This window comes from Mustelus asterias, chromosome 10 (assembly GCF_964213995.1).
Source record: "Mustelus asterias chromosome 10, sMusAst1.hap1.1, whole genome shotgun sequence".
In the NCBI taxonomy this organism is placed as follows: domain Eukaryota; kingdom Metazoa; phylum Chordata; class Chondrichthyes; order Carcharhiniformes; family Triakidae; genus Mustelus; species Mustelus asterias.
In genome coordinates, this window is record NC_135810.1 from 59,548,335 (window position 1) to 59,573,867 (window position 25,533).

Sequence of the window (25,533 nt, forward strand, 5' to 3'; positions counted from 1 at the left end):
TGAATAATTAGGTGGTAGATGGGGTGCTGATCAAGTGGTCTGCTTTGTCCAGGATGGTATTGAGCCTTTTGTGTCGGATCCATACTCATTTGGGAAAGTGGAGAGTGTTCCAGGACACTCCTGATTTATGCCTCATAGATGGTGGACAGGGTTTGGGAAGTCAGGAGGTTAGGTGCTTGCCACAGAATTTGCAGCTCTGTTCTGCTCTTGTAGCCACAGTATTTATGTGGGTCCTATTCAGTTTCTGATCTATGGTAACCCCCAGGATGATGGTAGGAGATTCAGCAATGGTAATGCTATTGAATATCATGGGGTGATGGTTAGATTCTGTCTTGTTGGAGATGGCCATGTTGTACTTGTGTGGCACAAATATTAAATGTCACTTCATCCAAGTCTCATTGTTGTCTAAATCTTGCTGCATGTGGACACTGCTTCATTCAGTATGAGGAATTGCAGATGGTACTGAACATTGCAGCAAACATTCCCACTTCTGACCTTGTGATAGAGGGAAGGTCATCGATAATGCAGCTGGGCCTAGGGTACTTCTTTGAGGAACTCCTGCAGCAAATTTCTGGCACTGAGCTATTTGCCCACCAGAACTATCTTCATTCCTGTTAAGTATGCCTCTAACAAGTGGAGAGTTTCTCCCTTTAATTTTGGTTGACTCCAATTTTGCTAGCGCTCCCTGATGTCACACTTGGTCAAATGCAGCCTTGATGTCGAGTGCAGTCACTCTCTCTCCTCGCACCTTGAATTTAGTTCTCTTATCCATGTTTGGCCCAAGGGTGAAATGAGGGTTTGTACCGAGTGGCCTTGATAGAACCCAAACTGAACCAGTGAGCAGGTTATTGCCAACTCATGGCACTCTCGATGACTCCTTCCCTTCTATCACTTTGCTGGTGATCAAGAGAAGAGTGTTTGCCAGTGGTAATTTTGGCTGGATCATTTGTGCTGCATTTTGTGGATAAGGCATACCTGGGTAATCTTCCACATTGTGAGGTAGATGCCAGTGTTATATCTCTACTGGAACAGCTTGACTAAGGGTATGACTAACTCTGGAGCACAAATCTTCAGTACTACTGGCAGGATGTTGTCAGACCCCATAGCCTTTTCTGTATCCAGTGCCTTCAACCATTTCTTGATTTGAGATGGAGTGATTTGAATTCTCTGGCATCTGTGATGCACCGGACCTCGAAGAAATCAAAATGGATCGTTTACAATGTGTAGTTATCAATATTTCTAGGTCTCCAATCTTGTTTTGAATTATTTGTGTATTTGCATACATCAGTTAATTCTGATTCTAGTTTTGGGCATTATAACATCTTTTGTCCCTTCTTTCTGTAACAGTTTTATCTCTTTGGCCTGGTCAGTTTTTTTTCTCACCCTTTACTCCCTGCTCTCTGTTTCCAGCATCTTCTATCAATCCTGCTTTCTTGCTCTCGAGTTTAAAACTAAACTTCCCCAAACTCTTATTCGTTTAAATCCTTCCCCACTCTGTTTTCGGCTCTCTCCACAAGGAAATAGGTGAAGGCCCCCTCTTCAGCAGTATCTTCCCTTGTTCCACAAAATGCTCCATTGCCCCTAGAGTGTGAACCTCTTTCTCCTGCAGCCAGGATTGTTTCTATAATAAAGACATTGCCGTTACCTTTCAATCTGTCTGGTAAACAGCCAAGGACAATCCGGAGATTACCACTTTTAGAATCTCCAGTTAGTATGTAACTAAAACTCCAAGATCTCGTGTACACTTCTCTCTCTATGCCACTGATTCCAGTGTGGACCATGAATATTGGCTGCTTTCTCCTCTTCTAGAAATTTCTCCTCCCTGTTCCATTGATTTTCACCCCACTACCATGAAGGTAGGGAACTATTTGGGACTCCTAGTCATCACTGTAAAAAGAGAGCTTGCTATAATCCTAATAGTTGAATCCCTCACTAATAGTGCTTTTCTTTCTGTGGTCTCCCTTTTTTTTTCTCTCGCCCACCAGCTGGATACCGATGTACGTGAAAGTGTATCTATCTCGAGTATTCCATTTCCATGAGCGCAATTTCAACTTTTTGAGTGTTCTTGCTGCACCCAGGTCATGGCTCTGAAACACCCAACCTATTTCATTCCAATAATGTCAACATACAGCTAATTACTACAATCATATGAATATTCACAGATCTATAATTGTTGCACTAGACTTTGTTGCTTCTTCATACATCAACATTTAATCTCAAGATTAATTTAATCTCACTGTGGAAGTTAACAGGTGGGAAGTCTTTTTTTAAAAATTATGTAAGTGCAACATTAAAAACACTAATTCAATTGAGTCACATTAGCATTGATATTTTTATAAAGATCTGGCCTTTAGCCAATGTAGCCTTTTTTAAAAAAAAAGTCAATACATGGATTCACAATCGTTTTCGTGCATTGTAGATGCTATTTCTTATCCAATCCACTGATTCTAGTTCTAAAATCCTCCAATTTTTGTATGTTGGCTAACATCCATTCTATGTCCTTAAATCAAATCATACTCGTGTGTGGAGTCTGCAATTTGATTTTTTTTTGACACTTTGATGGAGGTCTTGTACACAAGATGGTAATACTTAGTGTTATAGTGCCAAAGGATGGTTGTAGATTCAAAGAGTAGTTATAACAGAAGGTCATTGAGTCCATGCTGGCTCTCTAAGAGCAATCTAGCTCATCTACTCCCCTACCGTTACCATGTAGTCCTTCAATTGTTTTTCTTTCAGGTGCTGGCCCAATTTTCTTTTGAAAGCAACTATTAAATCTGCCTCCTTTACACCCCATAACCATTCTGTATTGTACATAAGATTTTCTTTGGCAAAACAGTCAAGAGCGACCATCACTTTAAATAGGTGTCCTCTGACCCTTCCATCTAAGAACATTTATACAGATCTCCTTACTACCTTACCCCGGCTTCTCCTCCTCCAATTCTCTATGTAACTGAAGCTCCTCATCCCTGGAAGCATTCTTGTAAATATTTTCTGTAACCACTCTAGAAGCGTCACACCCTCCTGACCACAATCTTACAAATGAGGCAGAATCAATGTTTTGTAAAGATCATTATAACTTATTTTTGTACTCATTTGTATTTATAACTCTTGAAGATCCAATATGCTGCCCTGCCACCTTCAACAATTCATGCACAAATAACCCTGCATCTTTTTGTTCCTGCAATGCTTTTCAAATTGTACCTCTTGTTTTAAATGACCTCTCCTGGTCCTCTGACCAATATGAATCACTTCACACATATATGCTTTAAATTTCATTTCTCTTGTGTTTGTCTGGTTCATGAGCTTATCTACATCCGACTTGATATCATTGTCCTCCTCAAGAGTTCACTAAACTTTGTGTTAATGTCCCTTTCCTTCCATGAGCTGCGAGTTTGATATGTGGCACGTTATCAAATGCCTTGTGGAATTCCATGCACAGCGCACCACCTGCAATACCTTTTATTAACCCTTTGTTACCTCATCAAAAAAACTCAATTAATTTGGCTAAACATTTGCTGTGTACCAATTCATGCTGACATTTCCTAATAATCTACAATTATTCAAGTGACAATTTTGTTCTCTATTATCATTTCTAAAAACTTTCTCATCATTCTGCTTAAACTGACTGGCCTGTAGGTACTGTGTTTATCCTTTACCCTCTTTCTGAACAAGGGTGTAACATTCTCAATTCTCCAGTCCCCTGGTCTATTACCCCTGCATCCTACGAGGATTGGAAGATTATGGCCAGTGCTTCTGCAGTTTCCACCCTGCCCTCTGATTTGGACCTGGTGACTTGTGAGCTTTAAGTACGGCCAACCTGTTCAATACTTCCTTCTCTTCAATTTTTAGCCTATCCAATATGAACAACTTCCTGTTGTTTCACTTGGCAGCATTTACTTTCTTGGTAAAGACAAAGTACTTCAACCATGCCTTCTGTATCTTGTTTTTTTGGTTCCACCCACATCTTTAACTATTTATGTGCCAATAGAAGACTTTGTGATTCCTTTTAATGTTGGCTATCAGTCTCATCTCTTACGCTCTCTGTTTGCTCCTCTTATTTTTTCCACTTTCCTACTGAACTTTCTCTTTACAGTCTGGCACTTGTTTGTCATTCAGCCCCTTTTTTCCTGTGTTCATAGTCTCTATCTTCCTGGGAGCTTTGGCTTTGGTTGCCCTACCTTTTCCCTTAGCGAGAATGTTCGAATACAATCTTCTCTTTAAAGGCAGCCTATTAATTTGAGTTTTTCCTGTCAATCGTTCTTTCCAGTTCACCTGGGACAGATCAATTCTCAATCTACAGAAATTGGCTCTCCTCCAATAAAGTATTGTTACTCGAGATTGCCCCTTTTGTCCTTTTTCATAGCTAATTTAAACCTTATAATTACTCTAACACTTGATCCAATTGACCTTTAATTCCCCTAAACCAGATCTAACAATACATCCTTCCTCATGGACCCCATAGTGGTCAAGAAAATTCTCCTGTACACTTCAGAAATGTTCTCTTCCTGCTATACTCCTTTTTTCCATTATTACTATTTTAGTCTGCATTTTGATAATTGAAGTCCGCTATTGTTACTACTCAATTGTTTTTGTATCTCCGTAATTTCCTTGCAAATTTGTACCTCTGTTTACCACTAGTTGATGGCCTATAGAATCCAAACAATGGTGTAATGGTACCTTTTTAAGTCTAACTAATGAGATTCTGTCCTTTCGAACTCTCCAATACATTTTTCTCTCTCTTCCTCCAACACTATATAATCTCCTTCCTTTCTTTCCTGGAATATTTATTACCCAGTCCTGCTTTTTTTGAGCATGTGACTTTGTGCCTGTAACTCTCCAATCTGATTTACCCGGCGATGTGTATTTACATGCATGCATTGGAAGTTTAATTTGGATCTTGTTCTCTCTGTCCAATTTCACCTAATGACTTGCTGTTCTTACACCAGGGCTATCTTCTCCTCCCCACCCCTCAATCCTTTGTGCTGCACCTTGTTTCTTCTCTCTAATGCTACATCTGGTTGGCCGTTCCCCTGTCAAGTTAGTTTGGGACTGCTTGTGACCAAGGAGTTTAAAGACCCAGAAATCAAAACCCATCTTCTGCACCATCTCTCCAGCTCCAGGCATGCATTCATTGGCTTCAGCCTCCTATTTCTATACAGTGCATTGGCACCAGGAACAAGCTGGAGACTGTCTCTTCCCACCCCCTCTTGCAGTCACACTGGTATCCATGATCCTGGGACCAAGAAGACAATGTACTATCCTTCAACCTTATGTGCAGAAGCAATAATCCAAACCCGAATTTCATGGTAGTAATGATGGTGAAACTGGGCTGTGTTTTCTGTCATTACTACTTAGAAATTAACTAACTTGAGTCTTTTTTTAAAAAAACTCTTAAAAATGTTTGTATCACGTTGAGACATGACTCAGTACACCATTAAAAACTCAGTTAATAATTACCACTGGAAATCTAATTTAATATTCGCAGGATGTCTAATTTCTCCATTTATACATTGCACATCTTTTAAACTTTTAACACTACTGGTAATTCCATGTATGTCACAATATTTTCTTTAAAATTATCCTTCAGTTTTCATGGGTGCATTTCACTGCTTGGCTGTCTTGAGAATATTTCCGAGAGAGGCTGCTTAATTTGCTTGAGGATAGCACTATTAGTGGATGGCTGGTAATCCTCTTGACTTGGCATTGGATTCAAGCGAACATCAGGAGAGGAGAAATGCACTCCATGGGATCACTAGCTTCTTTTGACATTCGTGGCGAGCCGCATCAATTTGCTGCTGATTGTGAAATCCTGGCCAATGTTCCTCCTCGCTAACAGAAATGGTTTTGGAGTAGGAACAATGTAAACTAATACCTATTTATCCTTTGCCAATCAACTTCCTTATTCTAATGCACACTGCTGAAATCAATTTTTTTTGTTTCCCCTTGACTGTTAATGATTGTTTAATTCTAATCTTTTTAATCTGAAGAATTTTAGTGTGGAAAATTCCACAGGCGAAGAGTAAGAAGGCCTAGTTTGAATTTTGCCATTAGAGGGAGCTCTATTCCAGTAATGCGGTCAGAACCAATGGTAGCACGATGAGCTTTCATTTCAAATGTATGAGATACCTGGAGGAAGTTCTGTTTTGCAGCATGTGCTTTGAGCTGAGCATAGGCAGAGTTCATCTTGTCATCTTAGTGCCATTCTTGTCATGTTAGCGCTTATTGTACATTCCTAGTTGCCCTCGAGACGGTGAAAGTTTTTGAACAACTGAAATGAGTGAAGGTGGTTCCATACCGCTTTTAGATAGGATTCCAGGATATTGAATGAATGGTCACAATTTGGCGATTGCGAGGATGGATGTTTATATAAATGTAAGTAAATTCAGTGCTAGACTGGATTGAGCTGCCAACTGAGTTTAGTCTGAGATGCTGTCAAGCTTTTGAACATTGTTGAAGATGAGGCTTCAAATGATTTTTTTATATAAAGCTTTTGAGTATTCATAAATTTGATTTCTCAAATTTAAAATATGTTGGGTTTTATGGTAGCTCATTATAAGAAGAGTTAGGCTAAGGAATCAGGTTGAAAAGTTGGATGAGGCTGGGAAGTGCAGAATCGGAGGTATACAGCACAGAAAAAGGCTCTTCAGCCCATCACATTAATGCCAAAGGGCACGGGGTCAATGGTGAGTCCAAGATTGAGCATTTGGTGCAAGTGGGAATTCTGTGCTGGGGAAGGAAGCATCAATATTTTTATTCCTATTGTAGTGAAAACTTAAGGCATTGAGTATTTGAGATTTTTACCTACTTTGTAAATTGGTGTTTAGAAAGAGAAAGGTAAACTTGCAAACTAAAAATAGTCAAAATTAATTTCTTTATATTATGACATCAGGCTGTGTCTTGACTACAGGATCTGGGTGTTCGTGTACAGAGCTCTCCAGCTTGGAGTCATTGAGTTGAAGTGCAAGTTGGAGACACTCTGATACGTAATGGAGAGGAGGCAGTACATAATGTGGTAAAATGAGAGGTTGTCCATTATGGGAGGAGGAAGGCAAAAGCATATTATTATGGAGAGATTCTACATGAAGGCTGCTGTTCAAGGGGATCTGGGCATCTTTAAATCACACAGTTAGCATGCAGGTACAGCAAATAATTAGGAAGGTCATTAGAATGTTGGCCTTTGGGGATGGAGTATAAAATTAGGGAAGTATTCCCACAACTGTACAGGGTATTGGTGAGGTCACATTTGGGATACTTGGTGGAATTTTCCACGCTGCCCGCAACATGCTTCATGGCGGCAGAGGTGGGCTGTCATTGGCTGGCAGGGGGACCTTGTCCCACCGCTTACAATGTAATTTCCCATTTGTGTTCCTCGCTGCCAGGGATCTCCCTTGTGCTGGGTGAGTGCTTGCTTCCCTATAGTCTGTTTCCTTGGACTGCCCATGTGGAATAATAAGATATGTGGCAATGGTATCCATGTATTCCATTGTCCACACAAATGATTGTGTCGTAAGCCACTGTCACAATGGGAATGTGGTCATTCACACTCCACTTTGTCAGATTGCATATTTGCAGATACTGAGACTTGGACGGTCATTATATTTAGGTTCCTGTAAATATCTTGACAATAGTATCTGTAAATTCCACAAGTGATCTTGTTGCATCTTGATTCCCTTCAATGGAAGGTTGTCCAAAAGGACATTTACATTTTAATGACTTTACAGAGGCATGTTCAGACACAAGTTCATCTGTATAGAAACCACAAAAGAAGTTACAGGACTCCTCCAGAGTCCACTTTGTAAGATAAATTGTCGATTTCATGCTTTTTTTTTTAAAGTAAAAAAAATACTATGGGCACAGGACGAGAACGTGACAGGTAGGAAAGAATGGGCAAAGTGATAATGCACGGGTGGGTACTCTTGCTGTCAGGATGCTGCCGCTAGGATCACTGGGCCTCAGCCATTCACCGTATTTAAAGACTTCGAAGCCATACAGAAAAGCAGATGGTATCGTTGGTAATTGGATGAAAGCACAACAGTAATGGGGGGAGTTTAATGTCCTCTCTTGTGGTGTGTTTGGAGACGGGGCATTTAATCAGGCAGGAGGCTACCTCTGCAAAAATTTAAATCCAGGGTTGGCAGGCCTGTAGTCCAGCTTCCTGCCCTGCTGCCAATTGTGGCTCTTGGTTGGACAATTAATGTGGAGGGACCTGGCATTGGGGAGGGGTAATGCTAAACCATCCCTCTGCCTCTGTTGTCAACCCTGGCCCCCACCAGCCTTGTCTTACTGTTTCTCCCACTGTGCTCTCTGACTGCTCTTGTTGATTGGTAGATCTTTCCACCATTTGTAATGGTGAATTATCATTTGGGCATTTGTTTCCCATGTGTTGATTCCAGTAGAGCAGACCACCACGGAGACTTTTGAGATTGTCTTTGAAACATTTCCTTTATAGCCCCTGTATGAATGGGCTGCCTGGCATTGCTCTTGAGTAGAACACCTGTTTGTGCTATCTTGAGTCAGGAGTTCCAGCTCTGGGGTATCTTGGTCAATGTCAACTTTTGTGACATAGTTTGAAAGTGAGGGATGTTTTCCAACACTTCATCATGAATCTTAATGGAAGACATTGGATTTGACACACTTGCTGTGGGTTGGTAGAGAACGTTGGTCTTCCTAATGTTCAGGTCCTGTGCTCTTGCTGGCATTGGTGGATACATCAACAAACTGTTGTGACTGCTGTTCAGGGTGAGCACTATTTTGTGCATTGTCAGCACTCCAGTTCTATTACAGAAGTGGTAGTAGCCTTGGTTATTGGAGCTTGCTGCTGCCAACCAGGTTGGCAGGTGATGGATAGCTGTAAAATAAGCAGACATGTCCTGATAAATGAGCAGCTGCAAACTGCGGTGGCAGGGATGAAGTGGATGGTGGTGCCTCTACATCATTCAATCCCCCCCCCTTCCCACACCCCATTTTATAGTCCCCTGTGGTATTGTGAACAAGGATCACCATTCAGTAAATTCTACCACAAATAATATCCTTCAATGGTGGATCAGCTAATGGCTGCAAAGGCAGACAAAGGTTTGCAGGAAGGCTTTGTCTTTCATTTTTCAATACTCCACCAAAATAGTATGGCACCCGATGTGCAACTGGCCTTCCACTCTTTTTGTTAAAAAGAGTGGCAAATTTTCTTAAGCACTTGTGCGATCAGCTGGTGGTAATGGGATGCAGAATCGTAATATGTGGGAGCTTCTAGTCACAAGCTGATCATATTTATTGAACATTGATATGCCAATGCTGAAGATGGGAACTGTGTGACAACATTGAGGTAAAAATGCGGTATTCCAGCAGCTTCTGCGATAATGTTCAGCTACGACAAGAAATGTGTTAATGTGTACTTTCTGAATAACAAAGGTAATTGTAATAAACAGTTGGAGGAGATGGCAAGAATTTGTAAGTCTATTAAACAAATACTTGTTTATTTATATAGTGCCTTTCACATATTCAGAACATCCCAAAGCATTTCTGATCCAATGAAATTAATTTTGAAATGTGATCGCTACTGGTGAGCAGGAAAATATAGGACGCAATTCTCCCAAAAACTTTCTAAGTGTTGTCTCCAGCAGGAAAACTGGTGAAGTTCTTAGTGGGTGGCGGCTGGTGCAATCCAGATTGCACTTCACTTAGTCATTCTTTTAGAGCTTGTGGAGATTCCTGCTGGCACAGATGTGCGGAACCTAAAGATGCTGGCAAGGCCACTGGGTGCCCCAATCTCCAGTCAGCCCTACAGGATCGCCCCTCAACTAGCTGGCAATGACACCCCCCTCCCCCAAGTGTGTGAAGCCCTGCTATGGGCTCACCAAAGACTATGCCCCTTGGCAGTGCCATGTCCCTTACCAGCCAGGGGCTTCAAATGGCCTCCAAGCCCCTGGCCTGGCCATCACGCTTGGTCTCTGATTCCTGCCAGCTTCCCATTGTGCTGGTGGGTCAGTGAATACCGGGAGCCAGGTGAATCTAGCTAAAACCTGGAAATACATTCATGGCCTCCTTGCCAAATTTCCCGGCCATGACAGTTTGTGTCTGTGTGAGAGAGAGACTGGAGAATCACCCCCATAGTAGCTAATTTGTACTCAAGGTCACAGATAATAAATTAATGACGTTTAATCTGTTTAGTAGGGTTTGAGGATAAATATCGTACAGCAATATAGCCATGCCTATCTTTTAAAATAGTTTCATGGCCCCTTATGACCAGGCAAAACTGCCACAGGTTTAATATCTCAACTAGAAATCTGATCATTGACGAAGCACTGCTGGCTAAAGTGGTATTTGTACCACCACCACCAACAGCATTTTTTTTTGGGCAGTACGTTTAATGCAATTAGGTGCTTCACAAAGTGTGATATCAAGCCAAATAAGGGGATATTAGCTCAGAGGACAAAAACTTTGTTCAAAGAGGTAAGTTTTAGAAAGTGTCTTTAAAGAGGGATAAAGTGAGCTAAAGAGTGGTTAAGATTTAGGAAAGATATTCCAGAGCTTGGTGCCAAGGAAACTGAAGACCAATGGGTGGAACAGTTTTTTAAAAAAAATGGGGATGCTAAATAGACTTGAATAGATGAGCACCGACATCTTGGAGGGTTGCGAGGCTTGAGGAATTAGAGATGAGATGGGGTGCAGCCACAGGGAAATTGAAAACCAGGATGAGAATTTTAAAATCAAGGTATTGCTTCAAGCAATGTAGGTCAGTAAGCAGAGCAGTAATAGATGTATAGTGATTGGTGCAAGTTAAGATAGAATTTGGGATGATCTCAAGTTTGTTTATCATACAGTATGGGAGACCAAGCCAAGAGTGCGTTAGAATAGTCAAATCTACTGGTAACAAAGGCATGGATGAATGTCCTGCAGTGGAACCTGATCTTGCAGCCTGAGACACTATTAAATTGTCAGATCTGGATTATATTCATCATGTTAAAAATTCTGAAAACCTTCTGATATTTTCCAAAGCTGAAGTTCTACAATTTGTAATGTTAAATTGAGCCTGGATAAACTACATTGTGAAACAAGAAAACATCTTTCCTGGATAAAGAGCTTCCTAATTCTTTAAGGAAAGTTTTTTGTTTTGTCACTAGCCATGTGTAATTAATGGAGAATCCTGATGTAGCTAATGTGTTTTGTCATTCGCCAGAAAACTCAGTATGCCTATTTGTGTGGCAAAATGCCAATCTAGCATACTGTCCTGACCTGAAAGGTGTCAAGCTCTTAACTGGGTATGGCTGCAGCTATGTTCAGGCTGATGGTTAATATTTCATCACCATGACTTCAATCTCACACTGAAAGGAACCTAGACATGATCCATTTGTCCAGAATATACAACTGATCCCAAGCATTAACACATCCACAATATGGCTGATCCAGTTAAGCTTCAGACCAATGATGCCCCCCCATCTACCCTGGATGCTGATGGGGGTTTTGGTGTTGAAGGTTGGGCAAGTGTGGAGTTGGTCACTTCCTGGCACTTGTCAGCCCAAGCCTAAAGGTTTGTCAAATCTAGCTGCAGATTGCATGATTTGTTATTAGAGTTGTGGATGGAGCAAAACACAAGAATATTTGGCAAACAGTCCCACTGCCAATCAGTCCAAAGATGTGCGGGTTAGGTTGATTGGCCATGCTAAAAATTGCCCCTTAGAGTACTGAGCTGCGTAGGTTAGAGGGATTAGCGGGTAAATATGTAGGGATATGGGGGTAGGGACTGGGTGGGATTGTGGTCAGTGTAGACTCGATGGGCCGAATGGCCTCCTTCTGCACTGTAGGGTTTCTATGATTTCTATGATATGAAACAAGGATTCCATAAATAGCTGAAGATGGTTATGTTAGGTTGAAACACTTCCCTGGCAAACTCCCACATGATATCTGTACATTTTTAATAGTATATAATTAACGCCTGTCTCTTTTGACTTAATTGGTTACGTTTTGTTCTCTGGTTTTAGGTTGTGCTTTCTATGGTAATTTGGGCATGACTCTAGATTGATCTCGTTCTGTGCATTTAAGAATGTCTGAAATGCTAACTTTTCAAATTAATAAACTAAGATCTAGGGGAGTCAAAACTGGAAGGATAAGATGAAATGGACTAAAATGACATTTGTCAAATAAATTTACCTTGTGACGATCTAATGCAGTTTCTTTTCTGTTTATATATTATAGCTTAATTTTGTAAAGATGCTGTAAAGAATGCACTACATACTCCCTTGTGAAAAAGTATTTTTATAAATTCCATAGGTTTTGTTGGTTCTCCTTTGACAACCCAGTTAACACTTGGAAACAGAACAATGTGTTATGCCGCAATAAATATTAATTCCCGGGGGATTCTCTGGATCCGCTGTCTCCCAGTGAGTATCGCAATGGTCTGGAGAATCGGGCATCGGCTGAAAAACGGGTTCCACGCCAGTCGTCAAACCTGTTCCGAACCTCCTAGGCCATTCCCTAGGCTGCTGGCCCCGATCAGGTTCCCAGCCAGAGCAGGTGGGAGCCCAGTAAATACTTAAATTGCCTCCTTAGCATCTCATTAGCAGCCTAGGATGCCGATTCAACAGCCTTCCCAAATTCTCCTGCCCCTCCAGCCAGAAGTCATGTGGTTGGGAAATGGTGCAGGGACCTGCTAGACCTGAGCACCGAGGGGCAGCAAGGAGGTAAGTCACCTCTTGAAAGTTATACGAGGGTGTGGGTAGGAGTATTCATGTCCTGTCCCCCACCTCATCTCCCAGGACATGGGATTGACATGGCTGAATATGCTGTAGGGTGGCTTGGCTGGACATCCTCGAGCTGTGCGGGAAGAGTTCAGAGCAATCACTGAGATGCCACTCTCCAGTACCTGACCTGTCGTTATGTAGCCTGATGTTGTTGGCTGCATATCTCACCTATGATGTCTCCTTCCCCAATGGTAATCACGTGCACCCTGCCCATCTGCAAGTCTACAATATTCTCTAAGGAATCCACAGGTACACTGGGTTTGCCCATAGTTCAGTTAATGACCCTGACCCGTTGGCACACCTCTATGAACTGCTCCTACTCAGTCGGGTCGTCAGGCGCACTTGGGACTTTGCCTTTTCAAGACCAAGTGTGGTTCATGCACAAACCCTCTTTTTTTCTTTTTATTTAAGCAATTCATCCAAATACATAATCAAAATACATCAAATTACAATCCAAATGCATTATAATTTCACAATGACATCGTGAGGAAAGCTGTGCTGCTTCTCAACATCTGAAGTCTGACTTCAGCCTTTCTGATGAGGCCACCTCCCTCCTGGTGGTTCATTGTTGGAGCAATTTCACATAACAGTAAGTGGTCACGGGTGGGGAGGCTCAAGAACGATGATATCAGGGTCATGGACTAGTGGTGCTGTCAAAGGTAGATGTGTAACACTGTTGCTCTCAAAGACCACCAATAATGAGTATGGAGACCTGTAGGAGATCAGTGGTCCAAGCAGTCGATATAATTCCCCTCCCCTTGAGGGACGTAACACTGATAGGCCAATCGGTATGGAGGTGACAGTACACTTGGCATCTCCTTCCCCAACCACAGATGTGAAACTTCACCCATGCCTATTTAGTAGTCCTCTATCTTTCTCTTCTTTCGTTCCCTCCCATTCCTTCTACATGTGTCCCCAGATTGCACATCAGGTGGAGGTACTATCCTGACTTGGAAATATATTGCCGTTCATTCACTGTCACTGGATCAAAACAGCACTTATAGGTACCCCTACACCACGTGGTCTGCAGCGGTTGAAATAGGTGACTTAGCACCACCGCCTCAATACAATTAGGAATGGATAACAAATAGTGGCCTAGCCAATGATCCCCGCATTCCATATGAAGCACTTGTAGAAATTCTGTTGTTTTTGGCCCTATGCTCTTAATGTCCTTCGCTGTTCTGCTTGGGTCTATTGATTTTTTTTTTTCAGTAAAGCATTGTCGTCTCTAAAATCTGCAAAATATTTCCTCCAATTACTTGTTTTATCTTCAACTTTAACTGTAATTTCATAGAATCCCAACAATGCAGGAGGAGGCCATTTGGCCCATCAAGTTTGCACTGACTCTGACAGAGCATCCCATCCAGGCCCAATTCTCATAACCCCTCATATTTACCCTGCTAATCCCCCTAACCCTACACACCTTGGGACACTAAAGGGCAATTTAGCATGACCAATCCACCTAATCTGCACATCTTTGGACTGTGGGAGGAAACTGGAGCGCTTGGAGACACTGGGAGAGTGTGCAAACTCTACGCAGTCACTCTAGGCTGGAATTGAACCCGGGTCCCTGGCTCTGAGACGGGAGTGCTAACCGTTATGCCACCATGTCGTCCTGTTTACTTTTCAATATGAAGTAAGCATAATTTATTCTTGGCTTGTTCCAGAGAAATTGGGAAAGTTTTAGTGAAATGAAAAACAAGATTGCACAATAGTACAAATTTGAACAAGCAATGCTGCTTCAGTCTTGGAGGGATTCCCAATGTATAAACCTTCCACACAGCAGTTACAAGCAAAAGAAAAACCCCTCCCCCTCATCAGGAGATATGTTCCAAAGGAAATATATGCAAGGAAAATGGACCAATGAAACAGTGCAACCTTTCCCTTCCATACTTGTCACAGGAGAATCAAGGCCTTCTAATCAGGGCCTTTTTGGTTTTATAAAGATCAATTGAATTGAAGTCTCTGCTCTTCATGACACTATAAGCAAGCCAGATTTTCTGATCGGCATTGCTTTAGTGTAATGTGATTAAATTTTGTAGTTATGACAGCAAACTACGGTAAAGTCTTAATTTTTTTTTCAACCACCCACAGTGAGTAGATACTGAGTCCTGCATTGCTACTGATCCAAGTTGTCATGTGCTCCTTTGTTTTTCTTCAATATGCGATAATACCAAATATACAGTGTAGTGACTTTTGAGTTTTGGCTAAGACGATGTGACAGAACGGTTCAGTTTCATATTCACTGAAGCAATAATGTCCACACAGTAGAAAATGCACTGCAACTTTAACAAAGTATTAACTCTGATTTCACCAGTAACTGAGATTTGTGCCCTTGTAGCTTTGACTGTAAGATTACTTCTTGTTTATACTAACTCTCGAGGGTCAGAACTTTCTAGATCATATAAGTTTTATTCATACTGTCCCTAATACGTTGGCTCCTCATTTTCTCCTCTTTGAATTAGGTAACCACTACCTATTTATTTGTTTGCTAATTGTGATTAAATGATAGAATTTGTGGACTAACCGTTCCTGTGTGGTTTATGATCTTTTGTCCTTTGTTTAAGTATTTGTATCAGGATGATGTCATGATATGAACTTTAGACAGTAATGAGTTCAAAGTGATGTTGCTTATCTGTAATTCCTAGTAACTCAGATTTAAATAAATGAGGAGTACTTGTTTTTCATGAGGAGCTGTGTTGAAACACCGCTTATTCAGAACAATACTTCTCTAAGATTTAGGTGTAAAATAAAATGGCAGACTGATCAAAACTTGAGTGTGAATAAGGATTTTAATGTGTAGGAGATCGAATAGGGAAATCTATTAGAGTAGGATGATTTTTAATCACAGTAAAAATGCCGAGGCAGGATGACTTTAGAGCAACAGTTGACAGCAACAACGGGTTGTAATAAATAATAGGTTAATTTATTTATGAATCCCAGTGAATGTGATAATTTGGTGGACAAACAGAAGTTCATGCACACTCTGCAATAAAATTCCTTTCAGCTGATGGTGCTGCAATAAAGGTAATTTTTAAATAAGAAAAAAAGAATAAAAGTTTAATTCTTCAGGACATGTTAGAAATGAAAGAAAAAATCAACCAATTGGAGGCACTTTGAGTACTGAAGAAAATTTAGAAGTTAATGCAAGGTCAGAAGTAGATGAGACCAAAAATTTGTGTTTTAAGATGAAAGCTTAAGGGATGAGCCATTGAAGGTACAGATTGTAGCTGTTGGTTAGATTCTCAAGGCATTGAAGAAATTGTTGAAAAACATCTCTGCTTGCACATGCTGAGAGTATGCGGTCTGGAGTCAGTGAATAATGGGCTATACAATTCATTATTTAATCTACAAAATTATTACATGATGTTTTGTAAAGCAATAGCAAGAAACAGAAGGGAGGAATTGGGAGAGGAAACCTGTACTATGGTTTATGGCATTTTGAAGGTTTGGTAGATGCACCAAAGTGAATTTAAAAAGGAGTTCGAGTCCAGAAACGTGATGGTTGATCATTTTGGTGCAGCAGAATGTATGGAAGAGGCTCGTAGTATGCTGAAGTTAGATGAGATGGTATAAGCTGAGATGTAGGTCCAGAACTGGTTCTATAGTGGAAGGATATATGGGCATAGAAGAGAATTTGGAAATCCATACGTTAGTTTGTGAGTACTGAGCAATGCCTGATGTGAACAAGGTGATGAATCAATGAGGTTTATTAAAGGATAAGATGTGAATCATAGTCTTTGTAGCAAAAATTCCTGCAAATAAACCTTTGGGAGAAGAACAGAGGCACTACATTCTGGAACTTGGAAACCTGTTTTAATAATTAAAAATTTAAATGTTTGCATCAGAGTTCAAAACAATTGTAACCACTACCCACTATTAGAGCTTTCAAAATATTTCTGCAATGCATCTAATAAATGGTGAACTCCTTCTTTCATCAGGATAAAGATGAGAGGGTCCCTCCACCTACAACAACTGGACCAACTGCCTTTATACCAGAGAAAGAGGTAATCTTTTTACATGTCCAGTAATATTGAAAGTAATCAACATTAAGTGAGTTGATATTTTTATGAATAACGAGCAAGACTTGAAGTAAGTGTGATACAAATTTTACATGAGAGAGTATGTGATAGATTTGAGAGTTGCCAGGTTTTAATTGCATGATCAATAAATATAACTCTGCAAAAAATGTCCAAACAGAATAGAGCTTGTTGCAGGGTGGGCTGGGACAATGCTTTACTGCTGATGTTTTGACTTGCAGCAAGCCCAGTTTCCCCAGCACCCTTTGCTCATTGAACTACATTGGTTCCCCTTCAAGCCACATATTGATAAAGTTTTCAAACCCTTCCATGGCCATGCCTCTCCCTAATCTCTTTAATCAACTCCAATTCCACAGCCCTCAAAGATACCTTATTTCTCATTCTTGCCACTTGTGCGTTCCCGATTTATAATTGCTCCACCATTGCAAGCTCTAGAATTCCCTTCCTATACCACATTTTCCTTCTCCTTTAGACCCTTCTTAAAGCCTACCTCTTCTGACCAAATGTTTGGTTATCACATGTAATATCTCATGTGGCTGTGTCATACTTTGTGGAATAATGCTCCTGTGAAGCATTCTGGGAAGTTTCATTACATTAAGTTGCTATGTAAGTAGCTGTCACACCACAGAAACAGCCAAGACATAAGTGAGAAACTATTTTAATTACCATTAAGTTGCACCCATTAGATATTGTATACTTTAAAGATTCATTTTTAGTGGAATAATAGCTCTAAACACATTTTTAATGAAAAATACTTATCACTGTCTCCGTCCCATTTTGCATCTCAACATTCAATTAACTTATGATTCTGCTGCATTATAATGTTTTGTTTGAACCAATTATGAGTTCAGGTACCGTTACTAATTTTTAACTAGGATGTTAGAATTTTCAATTTTTAGAAGTAAATTGTTAAAGCAGAAAGAGACCTGAATTTTCATGCAGTTAGATGCTCCATCTTTGCAGGGGGAAAAATGGTGCCAGAGGCGTGAATCCAGAAGCCAGGTGCCCATCATTTCTGCTGGGAGCGGGGGAAGAAAATGGGGCCGGGTCAAACTTTGGACATCTGATATGATTTTTGCTCGAGGGGAGTGGGCAATATGAATTGTAGACTTTAGACCTGCTAGGGGAAGTTCTAAACTTACTGGCATCCTTTATAGAAGTTGGACACCCAATTCTGGGGAGGTAGGGTTTTGGATATAGTCTCGAATACCTTCTGGAACAGTCAGGTGTCCTTCGGGATTGTTTAAAGTAGACCTGAATGTGAGCAACAAGTGGATAAACTCATTGGAATTGTCAAAGGGAGCTGTCTAGGCATTTGAATCTCTTGCCCTTAAAATATTTGAAAAAAACTGTTTGCAATGTTGGAGGAAAAAAAATCAGTGCATGCTATTTCACTTTGTTTGTTGACATAAGCCTGAGGACTACCATTACAGGATTAGTCCTGCATAACTGATTTCACTTATCAGTTCACCGTTTGCCTGACAGCTCCAAGTGCTTATTGCTTGTTCTTACAAAGGATTAAAGGAAGTTTAAATGTAGTGATTTTTTTCAGTGAGTTTTTTTATAAATAGTAAATTCATCAATGGATGCTTAGGACTCCTGCTAAGAATAAATAAGTTTTGAGATCCATCCATTGTGGGTACAGGGTGAGTTGGCATGGAAGATGTAAGGACAGAAGTAGAATGGGGCTATAAAAGGGTGTGGAACATTGAGGGTATGAAGGGCCATGGGGGTGGTCAAAAGGGCATAGCTGGAATGGAGTTATGAAGGGACATGGGGTTGGGTGGCGGGGCATAAATTGGTAAGGATAGGAGGGGCCATGGAAGGAGGACAGAAGCGTATGAGATGGCATGTGGTGATATGGAGGGGGTGTGAAGGGCAATTTGCTGGGGCGGTTTTTTCTTTTTTTTTTCACAGTTGGACAGTGTGTCAGATCACTGAAGCCAGCCTTTCACTCAACCCAACTCTGCACCTGGCAAGCCCTGTGGCTGCGAATGAACTCTTCTGGGGCAGTGGGCATGACTCCCATTTTTTAAAAGAAACTTTTCTCCCCCACCCACCCCGGAACATTTTTTTCAAGTTGTTGGGTTCCCAGAGCGAGGAATTCTAACTCTGCACTCCCAATGCAAGAGCAAAAATCCAGGCCTCAAAGCTTTAGCTGTCACATAGCTGAAAAGTAATGATTATGAAAAACAATTGGGGAGAATTTTGTAGGGTTCAATAGAAAATTTTCTCTGGCGAATCTTAGTGAAGCTGGGTGAGAAAATGTGGACAAACTGCTATTTGATCTTACTGGAAAGATAAATTTGATGGACCGTTTCAGTTTGTCGTTGATACAGCATGCTCTCAAATAGGTTTGGTAGGATGAGGAATATTTTGTTACTAAAGTCTTATTTCAGTAATGATTTGGTATAATTATTAAATAGAACAGAATTTTGTTCTCCGTCAACTTTGTAAATGCTTCGTCCTAAATGTCATCTCGATCTTTGACTTTGCATCACCTCTCCTGCAAAGCAGATGCTGTTTTTCAATCAAACACTTTAATCTATTTTTGGTGAACGTGTAATGCATGTAATTTCCATGACCAGTGATGTTAAAGTACAACATTTTCATTTTGTCATTCATTTATCAAAGCATAAATTCATTTTCTTACAATTCCAGGTGCCTTCTTGGTGCCAGGGCTTAGGATTACACTGAGCAGCTGAAGAAATATAAATGTCGCCCTAGTCCCAGAGGCTGCTCTCCCATTTGAGAGTTGACTGGTGGTGACTTAACCTAAGGGTCACCGCTCATTGGGCGAGGGGCAAGGTTGAGAAGGTGGGCCTTCATGAATAACCTCAATCAGTATGGGGATTGAACCCATGGTTTTGATGTCGCTCTGCATCACAAACTAGCTTTCCAGCCAACTGAGCTGCAGAACGTTGAGGGCAAACAGCCATCGATATCAGTGCCAACAGTGTAGGTAGAAAGAGGAACGTGTTCCTACAGGCAAATTTTCAACTATTAGAGACACAAAAAAGGACTGCCTGGGTAGCTGTTTCTAGATTACTTTGTCATGTACTAGAGACTCCAGAAATAGGAGGATTGTGCTGCTAAATATGTTCCTGGGGCATTGGTCAGATTCTGGGGGAAGTGGGGCCTATATAGAACAAACAGGTTAGACCTCAATAGCGTTGGGGATTATGTTCCTCCATTTGCTGCTGCTTTAGGAGATGATTTAAAATAATTTGGCAGGTAGATTAGAAAAGAGAAACCAGGTGCGCAAAGGACTGGGAGAGACCGGCAGCACTGGTGTGAGATGTAAGGTATTGGGTGAGTTGAGACGAAGAAGGAATGCAGTAATTCAGGTTAACTGTTTATGTATCTAAATGCACAAAGCATGGTAAATGTTGGTGATCTGCAGGTGCCATTAGGCAGATGAGAATGAGATCTACCTCAAATAAAGGTAGGACTGGGTTGTAAATATTCTTGGACACAAAGCGTCAGGCAAGTCATCAAAAGGAAGGAAGGCAAGTGGCAATATTATTAAAGAGAATATCGCAGTGCTGGGAAGAAATGAGACACGGGTTAGAGTAAAGAAACAATAGAGATGCCATTGCGCTACTAGGTTGTTCAAAAGGCCACCAAATATTGGGAAAGATATATTCTTGATATGTTCCCACTCCATCTAGTTCTCTCAAATAGATGAAGTGTAGTAGGGGAATATTGGGGCAGCCGTCATTGGCTGTGATTCTCTGGAAAATAAAACTAAGTGGTACCTCCAGCAGGAAAATCGGAGTGTTTCCCACTGCCTGTGCCTTCCAGGTGGTATTTACCCTTGGCATAAAAAGATGCATATCGGAAGGCATGCCGGCCAGCCCACCTTTGCATTCATGGAGAGGTCCCTTTCCCCACCCATCATGGAAATGGTGACATCCTGCTGACAAGGGGAGTACCTTCAATCCCTCAGGAAAGAGGGCCATCCTCCCTCCTGCCCCCCCCCCCCCCCCCCCCACTAAAATAATGATTCTCCAAGGGTCTTGGGATTTGGGTGGGCTCAGGTTGGGGGCAAGGATTTAAGAGCCTTTGAAAAAGGTTTGTGATCACAAGCAGCTGCAGCTAAGTGCTTTTCCATTTCTCTTTTACATTGTTAGGAAGATTGGGCGGTGATGGGTTCTTGAACTGCATTCAATCATAAAGGGGAAGATCAGCAAACAAAGCTGACTGCATGCTTTTGAAAAACCATTGTGCTGCCAATCAAAGGAGTATTACAAAGACTGGACTGAAATTGAACGGGAATTAGGTTTTTCAAAGAATTTGAAGAGATTCCTATGAAGGCTCAGACTAGAAATAAATGCTGTGTTAAAAGAATGGGGCTAAGTGAGCAGCTATGGAGAAGGAAAGGTGTTTGAATGGTGGGAGGGATTTGAGGCCTCTAATTACATTTAAACAGGTCTTTTGAGTAATAGAGCAGGTGGGGACAAAATTGGGGCTGATGTGGTGGGCCAGCTGCATCACAGTGGGTTTGGTGTCTGGTGCAAAACCCGTCTTTCTGCCCATGTCTGATTCTCTGAGTCAACACGATTCCCACCAGGGGCCTGTGGGCCCAGAGACGACCCCCCCCCCCCCCCCCCCCCCAACCTCCCCCATAATATCATCGGGTTTAGATTAGTTATGGAAAAGAGCAAGGAGCAATCTAGAGTAAAATGCTTAATTTGAGGAGAGCCAATTTCAGTGGGTTGAGAATGGACCTGTCCCAAGTGAATTGGAATAAAAGATTATCAGGCAAAACTGAAATTGAACAATGGTCTACATTTAAAGAGGATATGGTTCAGATAGGATCATGGTACATTCTACAAGAGGGGGGGGGGGGAGGAGAAAGGTAGGACAAGCAAAGCCAGAGTTCCCAGAGTGACAAAACACAGTATGATAAAGCAGGAAAAAATGTTTTTGATATTGGGTGGATTACACAAGTGAGAACCAGGCTGAATATAAGAAGTTTAGAGAGAAGTGAAAAAGAAAATGGTGGGCAAAGGGAGTATGAGAAAGGCAGACAAATGAGGAAATACAAAAGTCTTTTATAGGTGTAGAAAAAGGTAGTAAGAGGATGGGTGGGTTGATTAGGAACAGAAAAGGAGATCTACAATTTGAGGTAGAGAGCATGGCTGAGGTGATAAATGAGTACTTTGTGCTTGTCTTCACCAAGGATGATATGCTGCTGGGATCATAGTAAAAGAGGACATCGATGGGCTGAGGAGATATCAGAGGCTGGTTGCAATTAAAGTTGTCACCAGGGCCTAATGGAATACACCCAAGGATGCTGAGGCAATAGCCACTTAGATAAGTGACATGGACTTTCAGAAGAATATGTGCTTCCGTGAGGCTTTTTGACAAGGTGCCACGTAATAGATTTGCCAATAAAGTTAAATCCATTGAATAAAAGGAGACTAGTAATGAACGGCTTTGTGGACTGACGCAAGTATACAATGAGGTTTCCAGGAGTGGGTATTAGGTCCATTGCATATTTTGATGTATCTTTTAATGACTTGGGTGTACAGGGCACCATTTGAGAATTTTCAGATGACACGAAGCTTGCAAGTATTGTGAACTTGTGGAAGTAGTGATAGAATTCAAAAGGATGTAGGCTGGTGAATTGGGTGGACATGGAAACACATATATTTGTAAAACAAGGAGAGGCAATATAAACTAAAGGGTGTAATTCTAAGTGTTGCCGGTATAGAAAGATCATGGGGTATATGTGCATAAATCATTGAAGATTGAAGGGCAGGTTGAGAAATTGGAAGATGGAATTCTGGTCTTAACAAATAGAGGCATAAAGTGCAAAAGCACTGGTTTAGTCTCGGGTGGAGTATTGTCTAATTCTAGCACTGCTTCAGGGGGGATATGATTTTGAGTGCTAAAAACTTAATTATAGAATGGAGAAGCTGATTTCTTGGGAGAAGAGCAGGTAGAGGAGATTTAGTGGAGGTATTCAAAATCATAAGGGGTCTACACAGGGTAGACAGACAAATTGTTCTCACTGGTGGAAAATTGAACCAGAATTAGCAGCAACATGAGGAAAAACTTCACTCCGAGTGATGAAGATTTGGAATGCAGTGCCGTAGAGGTTTATGGCAGCAGATTCAATAGTGTCTTTCAAAACTAAATTAGTTAAGCACCCGGAGAGAGGATTTGCAGGGGTTGGGGGTGGGGGAAAGAGTGAGACTAGCAAAACTGCTCTTGCAAAGAGCTGGCCCGGACCTAGTGAGTCAAATGTGCTGTAATCATTCTATGATTTTGCTATTGTTGCCTTCCTTTATAGATTGCCCAGGATAACCCTGTAGATGGCCATACCAACTTGCTATTTCTGGAAGAATACTCCACCACAGGATGCCTTGACAACGCCACGCGAATCATGGGTTTACACCCTCAATATTTAGAATCATTTCTCCGGACCCAGTACTACATACTGCGCATGGACGGGCCACTCCCCTTTGAATACAGGCATTACTTGGCAATAATGGTAAAGCAAACGAGTGCAAATGCTAAGAATTTAATCATCAAAGTTATTACAGGGGTATGGTCAAATAATTACACCAGACAAATTGTAAAATTGAATTGCTTTAATGACAGTTTTACCCATCCATTAATTTCCTCTTTGTGCACCATCTAACTCCCAGTCAACCATTTTGAGATTTTTAACATGTTTGTAAAATGTTCCCAGGTATCGACATTAGTTCGGTGGTTCATCCAAATCAGAAGGTTGTGAATTTGCATCCCATTCCATCAATTTGTGTGTAAAATCTGGCTGATAGTCTAGTGCTGAGTATCTGTTGACGTCTTTTGAATGGTATGTCCAACCATGGCACTATCTATCCCCTCAGGTGTGGGTGTTTATGTAAAAGATCCCATTACAGTATTTAACAATATGTTCTCCCCAGTGTTATGACCAACACTGGTCCCTCAATCACCATCACTAAAACAGATTATCTAGTCATATGTTTGTGGGACCTGGCTGTATGCAGATGTGTTTTCACTATACTACACCAGAGGCTACACTTCAAAAGTATCCAATTGGCTGTAAAGCACTTTGGGATGTCATGAGGTAGTAACAGAAGCTGCCTAAATTCTTTTACATCAGAGTTTTAAAACTAGATTTATTTTATTTGCAACCCACTTCTGAAAGAGGCCATTACACTTCACAGTAGCCACTAAAAGGAAACATGAGCTTCCAAAGACTCTACCCACTAAAAAATAGAAAAACGTGTTAATGTCTGGACTGCTTAGTGATATTCGTACATGGGGATGAATATATTGTGTCCATGTTTTCTACTGGTGCTTGGTCTATTACTGAATAAGTAATCACTAATAATTGCATATTCATTACATTTTATTTACCATCATTTATTTCACTGAGGTAGGGATTAATAGGGAAAAGGTCCACTAATTCAGATTTTGCCAACTATTGCTCTGAAATCCACTGGCTAAGCAATTGCTGTGTTCAGAGTTGCTCAGTAATGCTTTTTGTATGTAACACTTTAAAAGGGATAGCATAACGGTGCAGGATTGATTTAACAGCTGAGAATAAAGAAGGGTTTTGATAGTCATTCACTTACAAAATCCTAGATGACAATATACTTCTATTTAGTTTAAATCCAAATAGCAGCTGTAAAATTTGAATGAATGTTTGCAGCCTTTCTCTATGCAAAGAATTCCCTTGATCCTTGTCAGCAAAAAATGCATTATTATTTTTATTTGAGACATGAAGACTTTGCTATTTTAGGTCTGCTTTCCTTTTAAAATGTGTGTTGTCACAGTGTCTTTATGGAGTCAAGCTGCTGTAATGTTGTTGTGCCATTTGAAATGAATGAAGCTGATTTTAAATCCAAACAACTCCTTTTTGTAACATTGAACTAAAGATCCCTAAGACTTTTGGTATTAACATCTCTCCCTCCTTGGACAAGGTACATGATAGTATATTGGATTCATTTGATTGGTTCATTTGATCTCAAAGACCTGTCACTTTTCTGTATAAATTGGTGTCATTGGTGGAAATCTCAAAACGCGTTAGAAATTAAGACTTTCTACTGGCAATGGTGACCCAAGGTTTGCAATTGTAGATTGTTGCACACTGCTTTTTTTAAAAAAAACACTTCATAGCATGTTCAAAATCTATAATAATATCTTTCTCATTTTCAGAATGAAAGTTTTGCTGACTCTCTAACGTTTATGCTTTTTGTGACCTTTCCTAATCAGGCTGCTGCCAGGCACCAGTGCTCCCATCTGGTAAACACTCATGTAAATGAGTTCTTACAGGTGGGTGGAGATGGGGAGTGGCTAAATGGTTTGGAGTATGTCCCACAGAAACTGAAAAACATCAGTGAAGTCAACAAAATCCTTGCACACAGACCCTGGCTGATCACAAAGGAACACATCAAGGTGAACCTTAAACAAATGTTGTGCTTTTGAATGATTGATTGTAGTCTCTTAAGGGACTTGACATTGTTTGCCTTCTAACTATGTCTGTACTGAAAAAGTTGATTTGAGTTTTTGGAAAATAAATACAGAAAATGTTGGCTAAGCAAGATGAACAGTCTCTTAACAGCTAACTTTTTATAATATTGATCTATTTTTATATGCATGTTGCCAGATGGGAATATAATGTAGGAAAATGTGAAGCTCTGCACTTTAGTAGGAAGAGTAAAGGAGGTGAATATTATTTAACTGGAGAAAGACTACGGAAAGCTGCAGCTCACAGGGATTTGGGGGGTCCTCAAACA

At 40.8% G+C, this 25,533-nt stretch overlaps 1 protein-coding gene across 2 annotated transcripts in view; it reads left to right on the forward strand.

Moving 5' to 3' along the window:
* LOC144499621 (sestrin-3-like) overlaps nucleotides 1–25,533 on the forward strand; it is an 82,733-nt gene that overhangs the window by 27,720 nt on the left and 29,480 nt on the right. For both annotated transcript variants that reach the window (XM_078221786.1, XM_078221787.1), the window contains exons 2-4: nucleotides 16,676–16,741; nucleotides 23,076–23,276; nucleotides 25,010–25,192. In XM_078221786.1, the coding sequence (XP_078077912.1) occupies nucleotides 16,676–16,741; nucleotides 23,076–23,276; nucleotides 25,010–25,192 (450 nt within the window). The remainder of the gene's footprint in view (nucleotides 1–16,675; nucleotides 16,742–23,075; nucleotides 23,277–25,009; nucleotides 25,193–25,533) is intronic.